At 45.4% G+C, this 20895-nt stretch overlaps 2 protein-coding genes across 4 annotated transcripts; both read right to left on the bottom strand.

The window, feature by feature from the left end:
- Window positions 1-5590: 5590 nt before the first annotated feature.
- Window positions 5591-7448, bottom strand: LOC110015563. The gene is made up of 4 exons (XM_023958634.1): window positions 7388-7448; window positions 7201-7277; window positions 7036-7145; window positions 5591-6749 (listed from the first exon to the last, which is right to left on the bottom strand). The coding sequence occupies exons 1-4, from the start codon at window positions 7446-7448 to the stop codon at window positions 6323-6325; spliced, it is 675 nt and encodes a 224-aa protein (XP_023814402.1). The 3' UTR covers window positions 5591-6322.
- Window positions 5595-19338, bottom strand: LOC101155036 (E3 SUMO-protein ligase PIAS2). Of its 3 annotated transcripts, none has more exons than XM_011479688.3 (14): window positions 19244-19338; window positions 17623-17795; window positions 16753-16840; window positions 16633-16683; window positions 16023-16113; window positions 15818-15952; window positions 14477-14582; window positions 14319-14392; window positions 13477-13637; window positions 11680-11813; window positions 10576-10762; window positions 8422-8561; window positions 8296-8333; window positions 5595-7941 (listed from the first exon to the last, which is right to left on the bottom strand). In XM_011479688.3, the coding sequence occupies exons 1-14, from the start codon at window positions 19321-19323 to the stop codon at window positions 7726-7728; spliced, it is 1674 nt and encodes a 557-aa protein (XP_011477990.1). In that variant the 5' UTR covers window positions 19324-19338; the 3' UTR covers window positions 5595-7725. The 3 variants fall into 3 exon arrangements, with proteins under 3 accessions (XP_011477990.1, XP_004072871.2, XP_023814598.1); XM_004072823.3 differs by having other exon boundaries at window positions 17623-17792; XM_023958830.1 differs by lacking the exon at window positions 19244-19338 and adding an exon at window positions 17906-17942.
- Between the last annotated feature and the right edge of the window lie 1557 nt (window positions 19339-20895).

The raw sequence follows: 20895 nt of genomic DNA, 5'->3' as shown, positions 1-20895 counted from the left end.
TCAATCTTCTTTAATTGCAGTTTTCTTGTTTCCACAGATTTTAAAAACTATTGTGTCTTTTTTGTTTAATGTTAAAATCTTTTTTGTGAAAGACTGAATGTTTTTTTTCTCTGTTTTTTTATATTGGTTTCATTTGTTTTCATGCTGTTTTGACGGTTTTCTTGTTTGTTTTTTAGTGGGGCAGATTCACAGTTTTCATGCTAATTTTTTTAAATACATTTTTCACAGACTTTATGAGCTTTAAAAACTAGCAGGTTTCTCCAGATACCAAAGATCATCAGTTGCTGCAGCTTAACTTTTCCTGTGGCCACAGGTTTGCTCCATGCTGAAGCACAGTGGAGGGAGGTTCATGGTGAGGACACTATTGAATCTGGGTGAAAGAACAGAACCATGACCAAGTGAAGCAGCAGATCTGACCTAAACCAGATGCTGAGATATGCTGAGATACGCTTAGGCTGCCCAAAGTAGCCCTGGAAGGAAGAAGCAGTGGGCGGAGCCTATGAATGCACAAGCCTCGGTTTGAGTCCAACTCAAAGTTTGGTGTCCCCTTAACCCTGATGATGTGATTCTCCTGCAAACATCTTTTTTAATCTGTGTTGTTTTCCAACTGCAAAGACGCACAGTTCTACCTCACGTCCCAAAGCGGTGTTTGTGTTTGTGGATGGAGGTCCTCCAGAGTTCACCAAGACTTTTTCCCATCACAGCACAAACACATCTAGAGCCAAGCACAGGAACCTGCAACACAGACATTTTGAGAGACATTTCCACTGCTGGGGGGTCAGCGGTGGTCTTCAAACCCCAAACTCTGTCAACAGCTGCTCCGGATCTGCACTGACCAATCAGCAGACAGAGGGAAGCTCATCTCAACACCAATCTTACTGTAGTAACATGTGGATGTGATGTAAATACGCTCTTCCTGTTTCTGTTCAGATGGATGGAGGCAGTGAGCTGGGATGCTGGACTGTGGTGCTCAGGGCTTCAATATTGGAAATGTCACATTTTCCTGTTTTACCGTTTGACTTGTTGCATATTGAAAAAAATAAACAAGCTTCTGACTTCAGGGCAGGTTTGCAGTCTTCATTTACCTAATTTTCCTGTCCTTTGGTTGAACTGGACCCCCCGGACACACACACACACACACACACACCAAAATTAACTTGACGGAGCAAATCAGAAGCTTACTTCTTAGACTACAGTCATCACTGTGGAAACATCAGATCGTAACCTTCACAAACGTTTAATCGCTGAATCCCTAAGTTTCAAGTGAAACTTAGCCGCAGACCAGAGAATACATCTGTCTTGTGCTGTTTGCATTGTTAATCAGTTCATTTTTTAGAATCGCTCCATCAGAATCTGCAGGACAAAGCGGAGAACTCACATCTTCTTCCACAGGTCTGTGATGTTCTGGAGGAGGATCGTCAGGTGCAAAAACATCAGACTCACGCTTCATTTCCACTTTTAATCAAGAAAGTTCTGCATCTTCATCTGTTTTTGTTGTTGAAAAAAACTTCCTGCTGATTTCGTCTAAAAGAAAGATCTGACTAAACTTTCTGAGGATTTTTTGTTAAGTGTGTGTGTTTTTTTGTGAGTTCATGTATTATCTGAACACCATTCTTCTTATTTCTAAAGTTTGCATGGTCAATGCACTCTGCATTAATCCTTTTAATCCCTATTTTTCTAATAAACGTGTGTCCTGATGATCCAGCCTCCATGAGGGAAGCAGCACTGGACCAAAAGCTGATGGTTCCTCCATGACCTCGTAAACGGTGGTCACCATGTTTAGCGGCGAGGTGAGACGTTAGCTTTGAGAGCAGGAACAGCTGGTGGGTGCTGTCATTAAAGTGTGGTCATAGAACCAGCGCTTGTTTCTTTTCCACACCCAACATTGTTGTAGCTGAAGGTATGAGAGGAATGTGTGTGCAGATCTTTGATTAACATTCCTGCTGTCAGCAGCACAGAACTGATGTGATGGAAAAGTGCCACAGCGCTTTCAGCTACAACAAGACTTTGAAGAAAAATCTGCATCCGCTAAAAAAGGGAACAATGGAACAAAGGTGAAGGTGAAAAGGTGAAAAAGTCAACTGCCAATGGTGCAAGTTGTCCCACTTAAAAAGATGATAGATTTTTTTAGTATTTTTCATCATAGGTAATCAATTCTTGACTCAACTATGAGACAAAATGAGAGAGAAAAATCCAGAAAATCACATCGTCTGATTTTTAAGGAATTTATTTGTAAATTATGGTTAAAAATAAGTATTTGGTCAATAACAAAAGTTAAACTCAACACTTTGTTATACACCATTGTTGGAAATGACAGCAGTCAAACATTTTCTGTGAGTCTTCACAAGGTTTTCACAAACTGTTGCTGGTATTTTGGCCCATTCCTCCATGCAGATCTCCTCTAGAGCAGTGATGCTTTGAGACTGTTGCTGGGCAACACAGACTTTGAACTCCCTCCAAAGATTTTCTATGGGGGTGATATCTGGAGAATGGCTCAGCCACTCCAGGACATTGAAATGGTTCTTACGAAGCCACTAGTTCGTTACCCGGGCAACATGTGCTTGTGATGGTTGTCATGCTGAAGGACCCAGCCATGTTTCATCTTCAATGCTGATGGAAGGAGGTTTTCACTCAGAATCTGACCATACACTGCGCCATTCATTCTTTCCTTTACACTGATCAGTTGTCCTGGACCGTTTGCTGAAAAAAGACCCAAATCATGATGTTTCCTCCCCCATGCTTTACAGTAGATCTGCTGTTCTCAACATTCTTTCTCCTCTAAACACGACAAGTAGAATTCTAACCAAAAAGTTCTACTATGGTTTCATCTGACCATAGGACCATTCTCTCAATCCTCTTCTGGATCATCCAAATGCTCTCTAGCAGACTGTAGACGGGCCTGCCTATGTACTGGCTTTGGCAGGGGGACATGTCTGGCCCTGCAGGGTTTGAGTCCCTGGTGGCGTCTTGTGTTACTGATGGTAGCCTTTGAGACTTTGGTCCCAGCTCTCTGCAGGTCATTCACTAGGTCCCCCGTGGGATTCTGGGATTGCTGTGTTTGTGATCATGAGATCTTGATGATCCGAGTGGGACCCCAAGATCGTTTCCTCCACCTTCACGCTGCCAGCCCATCTGCTCACCTGGAGGGGTACCGAGCCCACCTCTGATTTTTGGCCGATCTCTGGCCTGTAACCAGTTTCTGATTTCCAGCTTTTGTTTGTTGGACGCTTCCTCCTAAACCCTCTCTGACCGGCATCTTCTGGTGAAGCACAAGGTTCAGTGAACACAAACATGCTCACCTGAGGCGTGTGATGTAACAGGCAGGAAGTGTTTGATCGTGGCTCCACAGCAGCGCTGACCCGGGCTTTGACCCGGGCTTTGACCCGTCCTGCTCCGAGGCCCAGAAACAGCCGGGTTTGTTCAGAAACGCTGCTGACATTTGTCTGCTCTCAGCCTCATCACACCTTCACTGCAGATTGATGCTGCGCCTTATTTTATAGCAGTGCTATTGATTCCCATTGTGCCTGTCAGTCATGCATAAAATGAACACTGTGTTAGAGGCCATGGATTTCTGTCAGGCCCTGACAAGATAAGCCATTATTGGACAACTGCTCCTCATTTGTTTTTGTTTATCCAGAGGTATAAAGTAACATTCAGCAAGACCAATAATAAGTCTATTACTGAAAACCTGAGCTGCTCCATCGATGCCCACTAATCACTGCAGCTCCTAATTACGCCGGGATTCTCGGCCTTAATTAACCGATCTTTACTGCGTTTTACCTGCTTACTGCTGCTCCCCGCCAAACTGCAAACGTTGGCGGAAAAAGTTTCTGCTCCTCTCAGAGGAAAGCAGGAAAGTGTTGGCCAGGCTCTCTATTCCTGTCATTTCACTGAAGTGATGAAGAGCTGGGAGAAACTCTGCAAACATCTGCACCTGACAAAGAGCGCCACACGCTGGTGGACGGAAAACAGCATCAAAAGTCCAGGACCGTCACGGCTGCGGCTGATCGTGTCGTTCTCTTCTTCCTTCTGTCACACAGCCTCAGTCAGCTCACTTAACCTTTTCAAACCCACCCACACCTTACCAGGTCAAACTGCTTCAACTAGTCCCACTTAGAGGAATCAAGCAGGGAGGAGATCAACAAAACATTTAAAAGTAAAGGTTCATCATTCACCCAAAGTTATTCTGTCAACCACAGTTAAACACTGAAACCCAGTTAGTTAGCAAGTTAATCTGAGGTAATCCTTTCTGCATTGCTTCTAGACTTGAGAACTCCCCATAACTAGAAAAAAAGATCTCTGTGAGAAGACTCAATCAAGTTAACAACTTAGTCTATGGTAACCTACCCATGGTTACCTGCTTTAACAGATAGTTGGGTTTGTGTAATACACAGCAGACGTTTGTCTGGCCTCATCAGAGGATGATCGGCAGGTTAACCAGTAGACGCAGTTTAACCAGTTACAGAGTTACCTGAAATTATACAATAATAATAATAATACTACATTTGATTTTGAGCGCCTTTCAGGTCACCCAAGGTCGCTGTACAAAGTTAAAAAATAAGAAAAAAACAGACTAAAGCATCAATAAGAAAGAGTAAAACATGAATAAACATAAAGATAAAAACATCAATAAGACATCATAAAAACGACGAAATGAAGTTGTGTCAACTGGATGGATTAACCGTATGATTGTTTGAAGAGATTAGATCATATTTGATACGGTCAGCATTTCCAGTTAAATAGGAGAAACCAAAGTTAACTAAATAAACTACAACATAAAGGGTTAACAGAGGAACGTCAAATGCAACAGGAGCTGAAGAACAGCTGGACCGGACCTGTTCTCCTCTTCAGCTTCATCCTCACCGGAATGAGTGTGTGTGTGTGTGTGTGTGGGGGGGGGGTTCACTGACACAGATGAGGGGGTGTTTCCATCTGTTAAACTGACAGCATCAGTAACTGAAGTCCTTGTGGTCGACACCAAACAAGGCTGCACCTTCATCCTCATCAGCAGCAGTGGCTCAGGCGGTTGAGCAGGTCGGCCAATGAGCCCAGCCCACTGGCGTTGTGTCCTTGGGCAAGGGACTTGACCCTCCTGTCCTATAGTGTTGCCTTCACTGGTGTGTGAATGTCCCAGGGATGGTCAAAGGGGCTGTAGGCGTGAACTGGTAGCCACGCCTCTGTCAGTCCGCCCCAGGTGATGGTAGCTACTGATGTAGCCACAGCTGCCCCAGGGGCAGCTGTGGCTACATCAGTAGCTACCATCACCAAGGATGAATGAATGACGGACACATCGTAAGAACTTTGAGCATCTGGAAAAGTGCAGATAAATCCAATTCCTTCTTATTATTATGGTCATCTCTTGAGTCAGAGGGAGCAGGTGAGGCACGTAGATGCTGAGATGAAACCCAAAACGGCCAACACTCCCTCCTCCTCTACAAAAACAGAAGCACAGACTGGAACCTGAGGAACTGCAGGGAAGGAAGACTGCGGGGTTACAGATGAAGGACTTGAGGAGGAGGAGCCGAGGTTCAGATAAGACCAGCTTCATGAGTGAGGAAGAGGCTCCAACAAGAGAAATCAAACAAGAACCTGTGTTTGGAAAAAGCTTAACTAGACCATTTATTGAGGTTTCAGACAGAACAGAAAAAGCAGCTTGTGGTTCAGTTCAGTTGGCTTCTGCTCTAAACCGGACCTCTGGTTCTGGCCGTTGGCGTGCAGAGATGCTCCGGGCTTCAGTCTGACTTAATTCAGTCATGTGATCACGGGAAGTGACGGGCATGCTTTCAGAGAGTGAACACCTGTTAACATCTCCACATACTTCCACAGACATCAATGCTGCTCATAGCTTTGGGGCAAACAGAGGATCAATCTCTGGAGTGGGAGGTAAACACGAGGAGAACCCACTGTCAGAACATTAGACATCAGAACATGCAGCCGAAGGGGAAACCTGAGATGTCCACGAGTCCAACCTGCTCGCAGGAACATACATGATCTCATCGCTGGAGCTCAGGAGCCTTTCTGAAAATAATAATGATGTGAGAAAAATAACAGCTGTAAAAGAAAAGTCTGAGAGTGAAGAGCTGGTGTTTAATGGACTTCTGGTTCCTGAGACGGAGCTTCTGCAGCTCTGAGGATGTAGTGCAGCCGCTGCTGTGGTCCTAAAGGAGGGGGGAGTCAGCAGGACCTCAGGTAAATGTGGATAAAGACACCTAAGAGTCAGCTCGCTTCCTCCAACCACAAGGTAATGCTCTTTAAGCCGAGAACAAAGTTCAGGCAGCTACTGCTGGACCAGCAGGACCCGTTCATGGACCACAGGCTGCACTCAGAACGCTTGACTCACCCTGGAATGACAAGAACATCTAGTCTGATTGATGTGGATGTCTGCTATCACACGCATCTGAAGTCCGTCTACAGCCTGCCTGTGATCCTCCTGCGGTCGGTTTACAGCCCGCCTGCGATTCTTCTGCGATCCGTCTGAGCCTGCTTGCAATCCTTCTGCCACTTGCCTGCAGCCTCCCAGCGGTCCATCTGCAGCCTGTCTACAGCATGCCTCGCTATCAGTCTGCAGTCCGTCTACAGCCTGCCTGCGATCCGTCTGCAGTCCCTCTACAGCCTGCCTGCGATCCGTCTGCAGTCCCTCTACAGCCTGCCTGCGATCCGTCTGCAGTCCGTCTACAGCCTGCCTGCGATCCGTCTGCAGTCCGTCTACAGCCTGCCTGCGATCCGTCTGCAGTCCCTCTACAGCCTGCCTGCGATCCGTCTGCAGTCCGTCTACAGCCTGCCTGCGATCCGTCTGCAGTCCGTCTACAGCCTGCTTGCGATCCTTCTGCCGCTTGCCTGCAGCCTCCCAGCGGTCCGCCTATAGTCCGTCTACAGCATGCCTGCGATCAGTCTGCAGTCCGTCTACAGCCTGCCTGCGATCCCTCTGCAGTCTGTCTACAGCCTGCCTGCGATCCGTCTGCAGCCTGCTTGCGATCCTTCTGCCGCTTGCCTGCAGCCTCCCAGGGGTCCGCCTGCAGTCCGTCTACAGCCTGCCTGCGATCCGTCTGCAGTCCGTCTACAGCCTGCCTGCGATCCGTCTGCAGTCCGTCTACAGCCTGCTTGCGATCCTTCTGCCGCTTGCCTGCAGCCTCCCAGCGGTCCGCCTATAGTCCGTCTACAGCATGCCTGCGATCAGTCTGCAGTCCGTCTACAGCCTGCCTGCGATCCCTCTGCAGTCTGTCTACAGCCTGCCTGCGATCCGTCTGCAGCCTGCTTGCGATCCTTCTGCCGCTTGCCTGCAGCCTCCCAGGGGTCCGCCTATAGTCCGTCTACAGCATGCCTGCGATCAGTCTACAGTCCGTCTACAGCCTGCCTGCGATCCGTCTGCAGTCCGTCTACAGCATGCCTGCGATCAGTCTGCAGTCTGTCTGCGGTTCGTCTGCGGCCTGCATGGAACAGGCTCGCATTACAGTCCTAAAATCAATTCTGTGTGCAATAACCCAACAAACATCCATTTGATGTCCCAGCCACAGAGGAGGCGGGCTTCCAGTTCCTCAGGTTAGCACATCTTAGTGCTGCTCAGAATGAGAGGAGCGTCCAATACTTGAACCTGAGCCGGTGTCAGAGCCCCAGAGTAGGGAGGGAGAACCTTTCATCCGGTGTGGAGTGTAGTGAACTCTCAGAGGCTTCAGTCTGTGCGGCCTGACAGTCCAAGCCCAGGACCAGGAGGAGAGCGGGCCGTTTTCAGTCCAGGGAGATGACATCCGACATGCTGCTGCTCACTCCTCCTCCTGCCCCACCTCCTCCTCCTCCTCCTGCGATGACCCGAGCCTCGTGGATGGAGCCGTCAGCGTGGAGGCTGCTGCCGTACAGACTGCTGGAGGAGGAGCTGCTGGCGGAGACGGTGGCGCTCTGAATGCTCTCCGTCAGGTTTCCCAGGAACATCTGCGGCCGGTAATGCTGAGCAGACAGAGGGCAGCGTCAGCGTCAACCACTTCTGATCCAATGATCCTTCAGGTATTTAGACTCAGTAAACTCAGTAAAAGTCAGACTGAAGCTCAGGTGTGGATCACTGTTACCCTGAAGGCAACAGAGACAACCAGGGTGACGTGAAGCATCCCTCCATGACCACATGGTTTTGAGTGGAAGGGGAGGGACTAGGGGTATAACGATGAATCGATTTATTCTCCTACGATCAACGATCCGTCTGAAGCAAGTTGTTAATCAAATCGACCAAAACCAAACGGCTTCTAAATGACATAAATAATAATCAATCTTGGAAAACGCCATTTTGGTTGACATAAGTTCATTTACCTGTGAGTCTGCTTGAATTAAAGAAAACAAATCCAGACCTGCAGAGGAGAAAACAGACAGACCGGTTAGATTCCCACCTGTGGACTTCCTGGAAACGTTACTTGTGGTTCAGAGGAGAAGACTCACTCTGCATGTCTGCAGGGATGGTGGCCAGGGCCGACGGGTGGTAAGGCACCGCATAGTCAGCGAGGGTGGAGCTGAGGTACGAGGGCGCGTCCAGGGTTGGCATGGTGGGCATGCGCACGGTGGGCTGGTACGCCAACACCCTGACAGGAAACCAGCACAGAGCGTTAGGTCAGCGGCCTTCAGCCTCATCCAGGCCATGCACCCTGACTATCAGCATCATTAGACAGCCGGTTGCTGAACCTTATGCATTCATTATTATTATTATGGTCTGTGGGAACAACGGTCACAATAAATCCATATTTGGAGTAAAGATTCCTGGTTTTTGTCTGTTGAAAAGATTTATTTTATTTTGAAGTCAAAGGCTTCTGTTTCCTCACTGGACTTTTTCTGCAAACAGAAAATTTCTAAATGTTTTTGTTTTTGTCAACTTTGCTAAATTGAGGGTTTGAATTCAGTGGAGACACTTTAAAAAAAAAAAAGTAGCGGATGTATTTTCAACTAAGACAAAATGTTGTGGTTTTTCAAAATGAAACGTCCCTCAGGATCAGATTATAATTAAAAACAGAAAAATGAAGGTCGTGTTTTGTTCCTCATAACTGTCCCGCAGACTGGTACCGGTCCGTGGACTACAACTTTGGAGAATGGGGGGAGAAGAAGACCAACCCGCCCCAAAAATGAGGCTTCGTGAAAGTGAAGAGGTTGATGGTCGTATCTGCTAGAACATGCCCCCCCCCCCCCCCCCCCCCACACACACACAGCAGAAGCTCATGACAGGTGACTCTTCATCCCTTCATGAACTGCAGCTGCTGCTTTCAGACCTTCGTGTTTCTGGAGGAAGTCAGGGAGAATCTGAGGGTAAAAACACTGCTTTCATTTTGGAGATGACAACAATGACTGTGTGACTGTAGTCTGAAGCGTAAACGTTAATGAGGGACGCCGCTGCCATCAGCATCAGGACCCGGGTTAGGGTTAGTGAATGTGGAATGTTTAACAGAGAGGCTCCGCCCACAAAATGACATTTTTGCTTTGTCCATCAGTGGTCCAACCACCAAAAAACATTTTTCCTGAATAGAAAATTACGACAGAGTATTAGGGCCGACCGTCATAAAAAGAGAAAAATGAACAAATATGAGTTGTTAAATTATGGGATTAGAAGTATAACCTTTAGGAGAGTCAACTTGTAGAAACATGAGACAGAAGTCGTACTGTTATAAAAGAAATGCTACGATTATTCAGAATAGGTTTATGCTTCAAAAAGACGTCGTTTTACGAGGAAAAAATCAGGCGTTTTCAAAAGTTAGACGTTAAATTCAGCCATTACAGTGTTTTAACAGAGAAAAATGATTATCTGGTTAATTTATGTTCAGAAATATGGGATAGACGGGCTGAACCTGCTGTTCATTTTTGTGGATGTGCAACTTTATGACATTAAGACTATTTTAAAAAGCATCACTTTTTCCTTTTAATATTACAATTTTTAAAATGACGAATTTACAAATGTATTATTTTACTGTTTCTCTTTATTTATTATAGTATCTTCCGCCAACAACCTTTCATCTATTTTAAACATTCAACTAAATGTTCAGCTCTTTCAGCTTTTTCCAGCCAAGACTTCTAGTCCTTCAATTCCTTGAACTTTTCAAGATATTTCAGGATTTCTGCCTCCATTGAAATACAATTTTCCCTAAAATATATTTTTTGTTCTTGTGCTGTTTTCACTTTATTTATGGTTAACTTTGATTATTTCTTTATTTAATGTTTTTGCCAATTATTACCCTTTAAGTTTCCTTTTCATTCAGCAATACAGCTTTCAAGCCTTCAGTTTCTTCTGGAAAAGCAGCTCCTTCTCGTTCTAGTCAAATGTTGACTTTTTTCCTCATAATTTTACGACTTTATTCTTGTAAAATTGACTTTTTTTCTTCTATTGTTAGTTTTTTGGGGCTCTAATACTTGGTCATAGCAAATACATGCATGTAGCATGTAGTTGGCGTAAAATCAGAATTTTGAACTTTGGAGCTGACTCCCCTGAATAACTCACACGTCTTTCCTCTAATCTAACTGATGAGAAAAGCTCGTTTGAAGAAGTTTCTTAATCTGGCTTTTAAATTCCTGGGGGCAAATCTGAACCTCGTGTCCAGATGAGACTCTGCTCACCCTTTGGCGTGCATGTCGCCGTTCTTGGAGATGAAGACGCACTGCTTCTTCGGAGGAGGGTCCGAGTCCGAGTCCGAGTCGTCTGAGGACGAGCTCTCCAGGGTCAGGTCGATCACGTCTGCCTTCTTGGTGGAGCTGGGCTCTGCGGGGGGGGCCACCACCGCCGGCTGCCGCACAGGCGTGAAGGCTGAAAGGGAAAAGGGAGAGAATCAACAAAACCAGGAACAGCAGCAGCTTTCTTCAAGAAGGAAAGTTGACGTCCAGGAGCTGCTTTTCCACAAATGTGGGACCAATTCTTCATGAAAAATGAGCGAACTGACGGAAATGTTGATTGCAATCCTCCTTCGTCCTCACTTTTCCATAAAGGTCCGTGTTAATGAGAGATTTTTTGTCTCATCAGGAGAACGAACGTGGAAAGCAGAAAGTCAGATCAGAAGACGGTGAAGTTCTCTGGAGCTCAGCAGCGCTTTAATAAAGCAGGAATCCTCCATGACGCTCCAAACTTTTACCGTGTTGCATAAATGAAAAGACATCAGAGACAAAAATAAGATATTTGTTTATGCAGACAGTTTGCATTACTGCTGCTGAAGATTCATCATTGATGGATAAATAAGAGCAGAGATGCTCTTCTGATGGAGACGCCTGAGGTGGGGGGGTCTGAAACCCACGTGTCACCCACTGGTGATTTTGGAGGGGAAAAAAGACGAAAAAACATCCATTGTTCTTATTTGAAATCATTAGTCGTCTTGTTTTTCTTTTATAAATGTGACAGAAAGGACTTTTATTTTTTCCGGTGGAGTACAAACAGAAGTGTACATTTTCAATTGATTAGCTGGTGAAGATCAGCCAACCAGACATGGAGGAACTTCACCAGGAGGCCAGGAGTGAAGAAGACTCTGGTTTCAAGAACATTTGTCTTATTTTCTGCCTTGCAAGGAAAATAATCTCATGAAGGTTTTTCAGTAACAGTAAAACAATCTTGAGGAAACATGAATTCTCGGTCAGACCCTTTTTCTTACCCCATTGGCAGATTTTTTAAAGAACGGGATAAAACTTTCTGACAGACCAGGGCGGGGTACAGGCGGAAGACGGGGGGGTACATACAGTCTACTCTTGCGGGCGGCTGAGAGGAAACCTTCAGCGCCTCCTTCTTTGGCCTCATCGGGCACCAGGTTCCACCCTCCAGGAACTTGATCTCATCCACGTCTGAGCAGTCGTTGAGGATCTCCAGGAACAGGCTGGAGCGAGAAAGGAGACATCGGCGTCAACAAGAACACATACGTGGTGAGGGTCTGCTGTCCATCAGAAATGAACAGAAGACTCCAAGTCCTGCTGGCCCCCCATCACTAATGAACTCCTCCACACCATCGGGGAGCTGATCCTCAGAAAAGTCCCTTTGATCTTCATATTCTTCCAACAGGACAACAGTCTTTATAAACTTGTTAAAAACAAAACCCCTTTGCAGATTCATCAGAAGTAAAACTCATCCATGAATCCATTTCTCACCGTAATTAACCTACAGTGACTCCACTTTTACTCATCAGTCTTTTAAAGGGCCTATGTCATGCTAATTTTTAAACTTTGTAAGTGTGTTATAATGTTTATTCCTCACAATAAACATCCCCAAAGCAGAACTTTGATCCATGCATGCGATTCTGAGTATTCTTCTAAAAACCTGCTCTCTAAGCGCCAGCCCCTCCCAACCCACAAAAACGAGCACATTGTGACATCACAAAGTGAGAATCCGAGTCAGAACGCTTTAATTTTATACGTAATATGTGATCATCCATCTTTACAAAAGTTGGGATCTCGTTAGTTTTCGTTGGAGAAACGCAGACACACAGCTGAGGCTCTAAGATGACGTCATGAAATAGGCGGCACCCACAAGGAGAGAAAGGCGGGGCTTAGAGATCGAGTCGTCTTACTTCCGGGTCGGAAAATAACTCTGGAAATATTTAATAAACATTTGTAGTGCCAAAGGTCCTATATGATCACATACACGGATATGTTTACTATAAAAAAGGTTAAGAACAGCATAATCTAAGTCCTTTAAAGACCCACTCCAAGGAAAATGCTGTTTTACTAGAGGTGCAACACATAAAAATATATGGTTTGAATTATTCTTCAGATCAGCAAAAAGAAACATAAATATAAAAGCCAATGATTAATCTTCTGAAAATCTTTGAGTACTTCAAAACATGTATTTACACAAATAAATACACATCACATCATAACATTTGCTTATTGAGGCCTACTTTAAAAAACACTATTGACATTTTTGAACTCAAGATATTCCTGTTCATAAATAATACTAAGGATGCCTGTATAAACAAAGTGAAATAAAGTGAATTTCTTTAATTTGAACCTAAAAAACCAAGGTGTTTCTCTGGGAGTCTTTCCTTACCAAGAAGGAGGGATCCCCAGTTTAGTTTAGTTTAGTTTGTTTAGAATTTACCTATTGAATTGTATGTCTTCCTGATCTTTATGATTTTATTTTTACTATATAATAACAAGTATTAAACCCAATGAGACAAATAAGGAAGTAATATAAAGAAAATTGCATTTCTGAATATTTCTGTGTTTAAATCGTCGTGAATGAGGAGCAGACAAAATCCCAGTTTGATTAAAATAGTGTTTGTGACGTAGAAAATACGCTGGGCGGGGCTAAAGCTCTGGACCCTGGCTGATGGCTCTCAGTGGATGACGCAAAATGAAAACATGCTGCAGAGTCCGTTCACTCGTTTAACCACAGAAAAACCTGGGCATGGCGAGAAATGCCAGGATGGAAAACATTCCCATGAGAAGCGCGTGCTTCAACAGGACGGGGAACTGAATCAGGTGAGCCTGTAAGCTCACGTCCATCTGGAGCTGCTGCAGATGAAGGTGTGCAGGAAAACCAACCCGTCGATGATGAGGTTCTCATACGCAGCCTTCTTGTCGCAGACGGGACAGATCCAAGTGGGCTTCTTCTCGTTCATCTGCAGGTAGAGGGCGGCGTCGAAGCACTGCAGGTGAGAGCACGTCACTGCTCTGCACGGCACCGTCAGACGCATCTTCCCCAGCTGCCAGAAAAGACGGGAGCAGAGTCAGGCGCAGAAGAACCAAGACCAGCAGAACCGCACAACCCAGAGAGGCAGAGGAGCTCAGGAAAAGACCTCCGGGAACGCTTTGACAATAGATCAGAAGGGGATCGGAGTGGGACTTTCAACACAGGCTGATGAAACCTCCTTCTGCCAAGAGATCCTTCAGTTTACAATCCTAGAAAAGCAAAAGAATCACCAAGTCCTGGGTGTCTGCCAGCCGAGGACTGGCCCAGCTGGAACCATGATCACACACAAAAAAAAGTAAAGGTAAGAAAAAAGTTGAGTCTTTGTCAGCATCATGTAATCCCATAGAGGGCATGTCAGAGTTAGCGCAGACCTGCTGTAATTTCCCTTTGAGCTGAACCAGAAACAGAGAAACCAGTAAGATGCTGACAGTGGAAGTGAAGACCGGAACTCAAACCACTGATCCCACATCTACGGTCACACAAAGGAGCTGCTTTGTGAGGAAATCACTCATCTGGCTGCAGCGCTGAACAAAAACCTCTATTTCTACATTTAGCTCTTTGCTTGCACCAGCTTACATCACTAACTAGACTACCATCTCTAGTTAAACAGGTTAAAGACTCCAGCTGCGGGTGACTGACATTCACTGCAGCCAATCAGAAAGGCCCTTCAGTGGAGACACTGGGATCGGCTTACAGGGCACATGAGGGACACCCGCAGACTGGTGGTGGCGACCTCGCTGTCTGGATCTGCCGTCAGCTTCTCTTTGACTGAAACACAGAGGGAGGGGGGCGTCAGACAAGGAGGGGAGACAAAGACGACGCAGGACAGGTCAGAAAGTAATAAAGAATTACTCAGAGCTCTGGAGTGGTCTGGGTTCCTGATGCCCTTCATCTTCAGCCTCTGCAGCAGGAGCGGCGATGTCAGCTGCCTCACCAGGTACACCGACATAGAATAGGTCTGAAACAGAAAAGCTACGCGTTAAAGTTCTGGACGTGACTTTGGTGCAAGCAAACCCGGTCCAATCACCACATCTGCTCACCTAGATAGATAGATATTCATAACTTACTACCGTAATTTCCAGGCTATAGAGCGCACCTAATTACAACACACCCAATTTAATGAGGATTAACCACTATTTATATACACAAGTCACATGTGTATTCATGCCGCATGTCATGGCGACTCAGCTGATGCGTCACTGATTATCTTGACCCGATTATTGATAGACCACGGCAGTCTCAGAGACGGAGGAGTAACCAGTAGTTTAGCCTATTTGTTTGAACACACCCACATCTGTCAAACAGCATGGAGCTCACTTCAGCTCACAGCTCCCTCAGTTATGGTGTGGAACTTCACACTCAGATTCCCCACTTCCCATGAGTCTTAGGGGTTTAAGGCAGGGCTAACCCCCGGTTCGCCACACTGTGTTGTAGATTGAGGATGTATATGTGCTGAAACCAGTGCGTGTTTAAGAAGGAGCAGGGAGCTGCAGCGGAACGCGAGAGCAGCTCTCCCCTCCTTCCTTCCTTCCACGGCACCAATGTGGAAATAACAGGGCTGGTTAAAAAACATACCAGTAAAAGAGAGCAGCAATGACTTATAAGCGCGCGTGGCACGTGCTCTACGTGGCTCTGCGCGGCACACATTCTATGTGGCTCTGCGCGGCACAGCCACAACAGTGAAGGAAACTTCTGGCAGGCAGCAGACCAACTTTTCCAAACCCGTTGGTGATGGTGGATTTTTAAGCTGCGTCATATTGTAATGGCGGTCACGTGCACGTTGGGTCTAATGGCACCAAAGGATGAGCATGGGTTTTTCTTTTATTGCACCATGACTATAGTGTCTAACAACTGAAGTGAGGTCCATGCTGTTTGGCCGCTCGTGTGTGTATTAAAGCCATCGCGCTTGTTGCTGGACGTAGAATTATGCAGGCAGTCTCCCCTCTGAGACTGCTGGAGGGCTCCTGGCGGCCGTTAAATAAAAGCATAAATTAGCCGCATCATTGATTTAGCCGCAGGGTCGAAAGTTGATTACAAAAGTAGCGGCTTATAGTCCGGAAAATACAGGGGGAAAAAAATAATAATACCAAAAACTACATAAAAAGTCCTTCAATATGTGATAAACCAGAGAAATAATAATAAATAACATGACAAAAACTTCCACAGTATCACACTTTACAAGAAGAGCTCCACCTTTCCGATTTCCGGCGCCCATGTCACTGAGATCTGGTTGGGCACTGCGGAGGAGAGTCTGACGAGGGACGTGATGTTCAGGGGTCTTCCTGGTCTCTTCGGCTCCACGCCGTTTTTCGGGGGTGGGGCAAAACCCTGAGAGAGGCTGGATCAGTTGGTGTGAAGTTCCTCAGAGGGTTGACGTTCTGCGGGGCTGAGTACTCACAGGCAGAGGGAACAGCTTTCCGTTGACCTTGATGCACAGACCGTTGGGGTAGTTGTCCTCCTGAGGACAGCTGGTCTCCGACAGGCAGAACCTGAGCACACAGCAGGAAGTCAGAAACTGAAATCTCTGCTCGGTTGTCACGTCATCAAAGTCGGCTTTCTCCATGGAGATCATATGATGGAACTAATCTGCAGAGGAAACGATGCTGCAGCCGAAGCGGAGGCCACAAGCCCGAACGCAGGCTCTGCAGTCCTGGTCTGGGAACTCAGAGAAATTAGACGAAGCGATTCCAGTCTTCTCTCATTTCCACACATGCTTGTCAGATAACCAGAACTCCCTTCAAGTAAAAGCGTTTTCAGCTAAAGGCTCTTCCTCACAGAGCGCTGCTACAGTTTCTGCTCCATCTGCAGACTCTGTGGGTGAGTGAAGATCCCAGCAGAACCTCTCCGAATCAGCTGTGATCCCCCTGAACTTCTGATCTGATTAGCTGTGATTGGCTGAAAGGAGTGCTTAATCCTGCAGATTTCTGATTCTGAACTGTGAATTGGACCAGAGGACCCCAATGGCAACATTTACCTGCAGATTATGATAAAAACCTGAAACTTCTTACCTCAGCTGGATCTGAACTAAGTAGTCCCTCCTTCCTCCAGGTAGGAAGTCCCTGAGGAGAGGAAGAACAATCAGTCACGGGGCTCTCAGTCACGTAGCCGATGTTCCAAAGATGACTCACCGCGATATGCAAACCTCCCGGACCTGCTGCGGCGTCAGGGCAAAGATGAAGTATTTCTCCTGGTGGTACCTCTGTGCAGCGCTTACTCCTGCAGACACACAACACGCCCTGTCAGCGAACGCCTGAACACCATCAAACCATGAAGCACGGAGGTGGTAGTGCCATGGTGGGATGTCTAAAAAATAATTCACTGTGAAGACAAAACCCTTTAGACGAAGTCAGAGCTCTGGAGTCACCAACAGAAAAGGGACTTCATTACGAGGTATGTGTGTGTGTGTGTGTGTGTGTGTGTGTGTGTGTTGGGGGGGTCACAGAGTCTAGGATTTAAGTTCCACAGTATATGGAACTAATCAGCTTTAAGAAGGTTGAAATAGGAAAACATCTGATCCAAGTTCAAAGGTGAAACACAAAGAAACGTTTGATTGTTTTGGATTTTTCAGACTAAAAAAAGCCACATAATTCCAAATTGAAAATGAAATCCCATAAAGTAACTGATCGGGAATAAAGAAACATTACTGAATTCCAGATGGAGAAAACAGAGAAAAGGGGTATTTTTTTTATATGACTATATAACCAAACATCAAACTCTGCTCTGACACGACTGCTACTGAACATCTGCTCTACAAAGTGGGACATAAAGTCACTGCTCTGAAACATTTGCTGTCAGCCAGGAACTGTTCAACTCTTTTGTGTTACCCATGAGTTACGCCTGGGAATTGACAGGCTGGTGCTGCCTACTGGGATTTAGAACTTGATGTTAAGTTTTCTTCTGAAACCAATAGCTCATCGTCCTGGTTTGGTCTCTGTGGAGTCTGACTGGAATAAAGATCAGAGCGGATCTCATCTGTCAGCCCTGCAAACATCACACACCCAGACTGGAGGGCTTGATGAGGACGTCCAGAACATCGTAGAAGGGGAGGGGTTTCATCTCCACATCAGGGTGGACGGGGGGAATGAGGGGAGAGGGCTGCTGCAGGTTCATGGCGATCTCTGCGTGGGGCCACACGTGATCCAACAGGTCCGCAGTACTGGGGTGCTTCCTGCTAAAACACAACAGTTACACAAAAACTACAACACAGTCTTACACAAGCCCTGAGGTGCTGAGGTGGGCTCCAGGACGGCCCCTAACACACCCAGGACCAATAGGACCAACCATTGGTGATGTGGGCACAGAAGCAAACCAGGTTATCTCCACCTGATGGTAAAATAAAGGTTAAAAAAGTGATAATATCCAGGGAGCAGCCAGTAAAGCGTCTAAAGCTGAGCCCATCTGCTGCAGCTGGAAGACTTCTACTGCATGACGACAGAATCCAGACATCTTGACTCTTTCTGCTAGAGTCGTCTCACATGATTCACTAATATAACACGGTACACGAATCGATCACAAAAGATGCAACTAACTTTTATCTAAATGGATACAATCTAGTCATCATTGAAAAATAAAAATGAAAATGCCTTTTAACAGAGAAACTCTTATTTTTTTTAGCAACAAAATGTCTTTGAAGCGACAGCTTTAAACATTAAAGCCTACGAGTCTGAGTCTTTTAGAACCTTTTTCCTATGGTTAAAAAAAGGTGTCATATCAATTTGTTCAGGTATGAAGGTATTCAGCTCAACAGGAAGAGTAACAGACAAAGAAACCGATTTTTTGTTTTACTCCCTGATAGATTTTAGAGCTTGGTCATTTCTAACTCCATCAATGTTTTAAGCATTTCTCTATGGATTACATCCCTACTAGAAGCACAGTTCTCTCTGTTCTGTAAACTGTCATCATTTTCTTACAACTCTATAAACAAGAAACAAACACCCTATAACCAGGCTGCAAATCTTCACTAGTAGATAAATCTGCTTTAGACAAGTCAATAAGCAAAGTAAGTAAACTCCTGAGGGTATAAAAAGCTCTTTAAAGAATTAAGAGTGCAAAAGTAACTACAAAAGAGCCTGTGAACAGGTAACCAATCACTGAACCAGTCTGTAAGCAGTCAGTAAAAGCTGAATGACCAGTCTGTTCAAAAAAACAAATATAAAAATAAAAAATAAGTCAATTCCGGAACAAAACCTAAAGAATAAAGGCAACTGAAGGGTGACAATCACCCCAAAAGGTCCGTAAAGCCCCAGTGTTCAAGTTGTAAACAGAGTCAGAACAGTTGTAGGTTTAACCACAATAACCAGCCGGTAAATAGTCAGATAAAGAACCAAAAAACAGGAAATAAGCCTTCTATAACCAGGCTCTAAGCAGTCAAACAACCAGTCTGTAAACATCCAGTTCATAAAATACAAAAACCAAACATTCGGTGGGAGCCCAGCTGTTAGCGTGTTAGCTTGCAGGCTAACAGCTGCTCACTGGGCTCCTCGCGCCTTAAGCTCGGGGTCAGACGGGGTTTCTGCTTTGGTTCGGTTTGAGTCCATCTGTTCTGGTCGGTGCCGTCCGAGCTGTAAGTCCACATGAGACGTTGTTTTTGTTTTTTTCCATTCCTTTTTTGTTGCTTACCTAAAAATCCCCGCTCCCCGCCGCCATCTTCGACTTCCTGTCACATACTGCACGACGTAACGACGCCCTTCTGACGTCATGCGTCATTTGATTTCTGAACGGGGACCTCTTAGCAGAGGCGGGTAAAATCGAAAAAACATGTTCTAAAGAGAGAATTGTTTCACTTTAAAATATTTTTGATTAAGTAGGATTAAAGAAAAAAGAAACAATGATCCTAACGATTATTTGATTAAGAGTAAATATATAAATTATGTTAAAGCTACCAAACTATTAAGTAACAGAGCAAACCTGATTCTAGAATGAAACACTGAGGAACTCCATCCAGGCCTGTATGTCTGCATGTTTTCTATATTTCAACCCCCTACTTACAGATGATTACCTGGATCAGGTGTGTTCAAAGCATCCAGGAATGCAGCCCCTGGTCGGGTAAAAAGATAAATAAAAATGTGAAAATTCTGACGCTGCTGCCTCAAAGGCTCAGTACTGTGTGTGTTTAATCTAACTTGCAGAGCTCAGCCTGGGGTCATACTCAGTGAAGCGTCATTTTAGGGGTCACGAGGGTCAACCACTTACAGGTTAACCCGTTAGTCAGGCTAAACTTCTTTTCTGAAGCTGCTAGGCTTTGTCCAAATGTGAACTAATGTCTGAAGCAGTAAATATGCGTTTTCTGAAACGACAAATCCCATCTCTCCATGTAGAAATTTGATGGATTAGACTGGGTTTGGTGGTCGGCATGGGAATGGGAAATCTGGCAGAATTGTGGCAAGTTTGGTGGAGGGAGGATTATAATGCGGGACTAGCATCTTCCTGTTCCAACATGACAGCAAACCAAAGAAGGTGGACGTGGATGAAGGTTTGGTGTGGAAGAAGCTGACGGCTCCCTAGAACCCTGACAGAACGAACGCCTTTGGGGTCACGGCGGACCGTGAGCAGACCTTCTCATCAAACACCAGAGTCTTTAACGTCAAAATCTGACATTGCAAATCAACTTCCATGAGAACCAATATTCTCAATAAAATTGTAACCTGTGGAAAGTTTAAGCTGTTTTTTGGTGCAAAAACCAAAAACAGGTATATGTCAGTAAAACATCCACATGTGAAGGTAGAGGGAGAACACTTAAACACCCTTTTAAGGACCCTCATCCTTTTGAAACATGAGCTGGGGTTTCGGGGCAACAGTAGAGATTTTGAGGACGCTGTTCTTTTAGATCCAGCACAGAAAAAGCTGGACCTCTTGTCAGAAAAGGATGGTCTTCAGGTCAGCTGACTGAATAATGAACACAGCAGAGGTCAGTCAGAGCCTCTGTTTTGGAATTTCTTTAGGGGATAACTTTTCTTTTTTTTAAATGGGTCTAAAGCAGGAGACTTTAGTGGATCTTTTTCAGTTTTGCAATTTCTGAAAATCAGGCAGGAAGATGTCAACTTGTGTCCTAAACCAAGGCTGTATGAAAGAGCCCACTGGTACCCCTTCAGGAAGAATTTCTGTTGAATCTGTTCTTCACTGGGAACTCCTCTTGACTACATCATCAGACTGCTGAATCAACCTAACATGACCTCAAAGAGGTCCGCTTATGAGATCAGAACTACTCAAAGGCGACCTCTGGCCTTACATTTTATGCATCTACAGTTCCTGTGGACCTTACATGACCGTGA

The sequence above is a fragment of the Oryzias latipes genome, chromosome 9 (genome assembly GCF_002234675.1).
Source record: "Oryzias latipes chromosome 9, ASM223467v1".
NCBI classification, from domain to species: Eukaryota; Metazoa; Chordata; class Actinopteri; order Beloniformes; family Adrianichthyidae; genus Oryzias; species Oryzias latipes.
The sequence above is the reverse complement of the archived record's forward strand: the minus strand, read 5'-3'. Positions and strand labels throughout refer to the sequence as shown.

What these genes read in the sequence shown, in the direction of transcription:
- LOC110015563 (XM_023958634.1), bottom strand. Translation starts at nt 7,448, where the DNA reads ATGCGAGCCTGTTCCATGCAGGCCGCAGACGAACCGCAGACAGACTGC. An exon ending in AGACTGCAGACTGATCGCAG is followed by an intron (nt 7,278 to 7,387) that starts GCATGCTGTAGA and finishes GGGAGGCTGCAG; the next exon opens with GCAAGCGGCAGAAGGATCGC. An exon ending in AGACTGCAGAGGGATCGCAG is followed by an intron (nt 7,146 to 7,200) that starts GCAGGCTGTAGA and finishes GACGGACTATAG; the next exon opens with GCGGACCGCTGGGAGGCTGC.
- LOC101155036 (XM_011479688.3), bottom strand. Translation starts at nt 19,323, where the DNA reads ATGACGTCAGAAGGGCGTCGTTACGTCGTGCAGTATGTGACAGGAAGT. An exon ending in CGGGAGGTTTGCATATCGCG is followed by an intron (nt 16,684 to 16,752) that starts GTGAGTCATCTT and finishes TCCTCTCCTCAG; the next exon opens with GGACTTCCTACCTGGAGGAA. An exon ending in AGACCACTCCAGAGCTCTGA is followed by an intron (nt 14,393 to 14,476) that starts GTAATTCTTTAT and finishes TCTGTGTTTCAG; the next exon opens with TCAAAGAGAAGCTGACGGCA.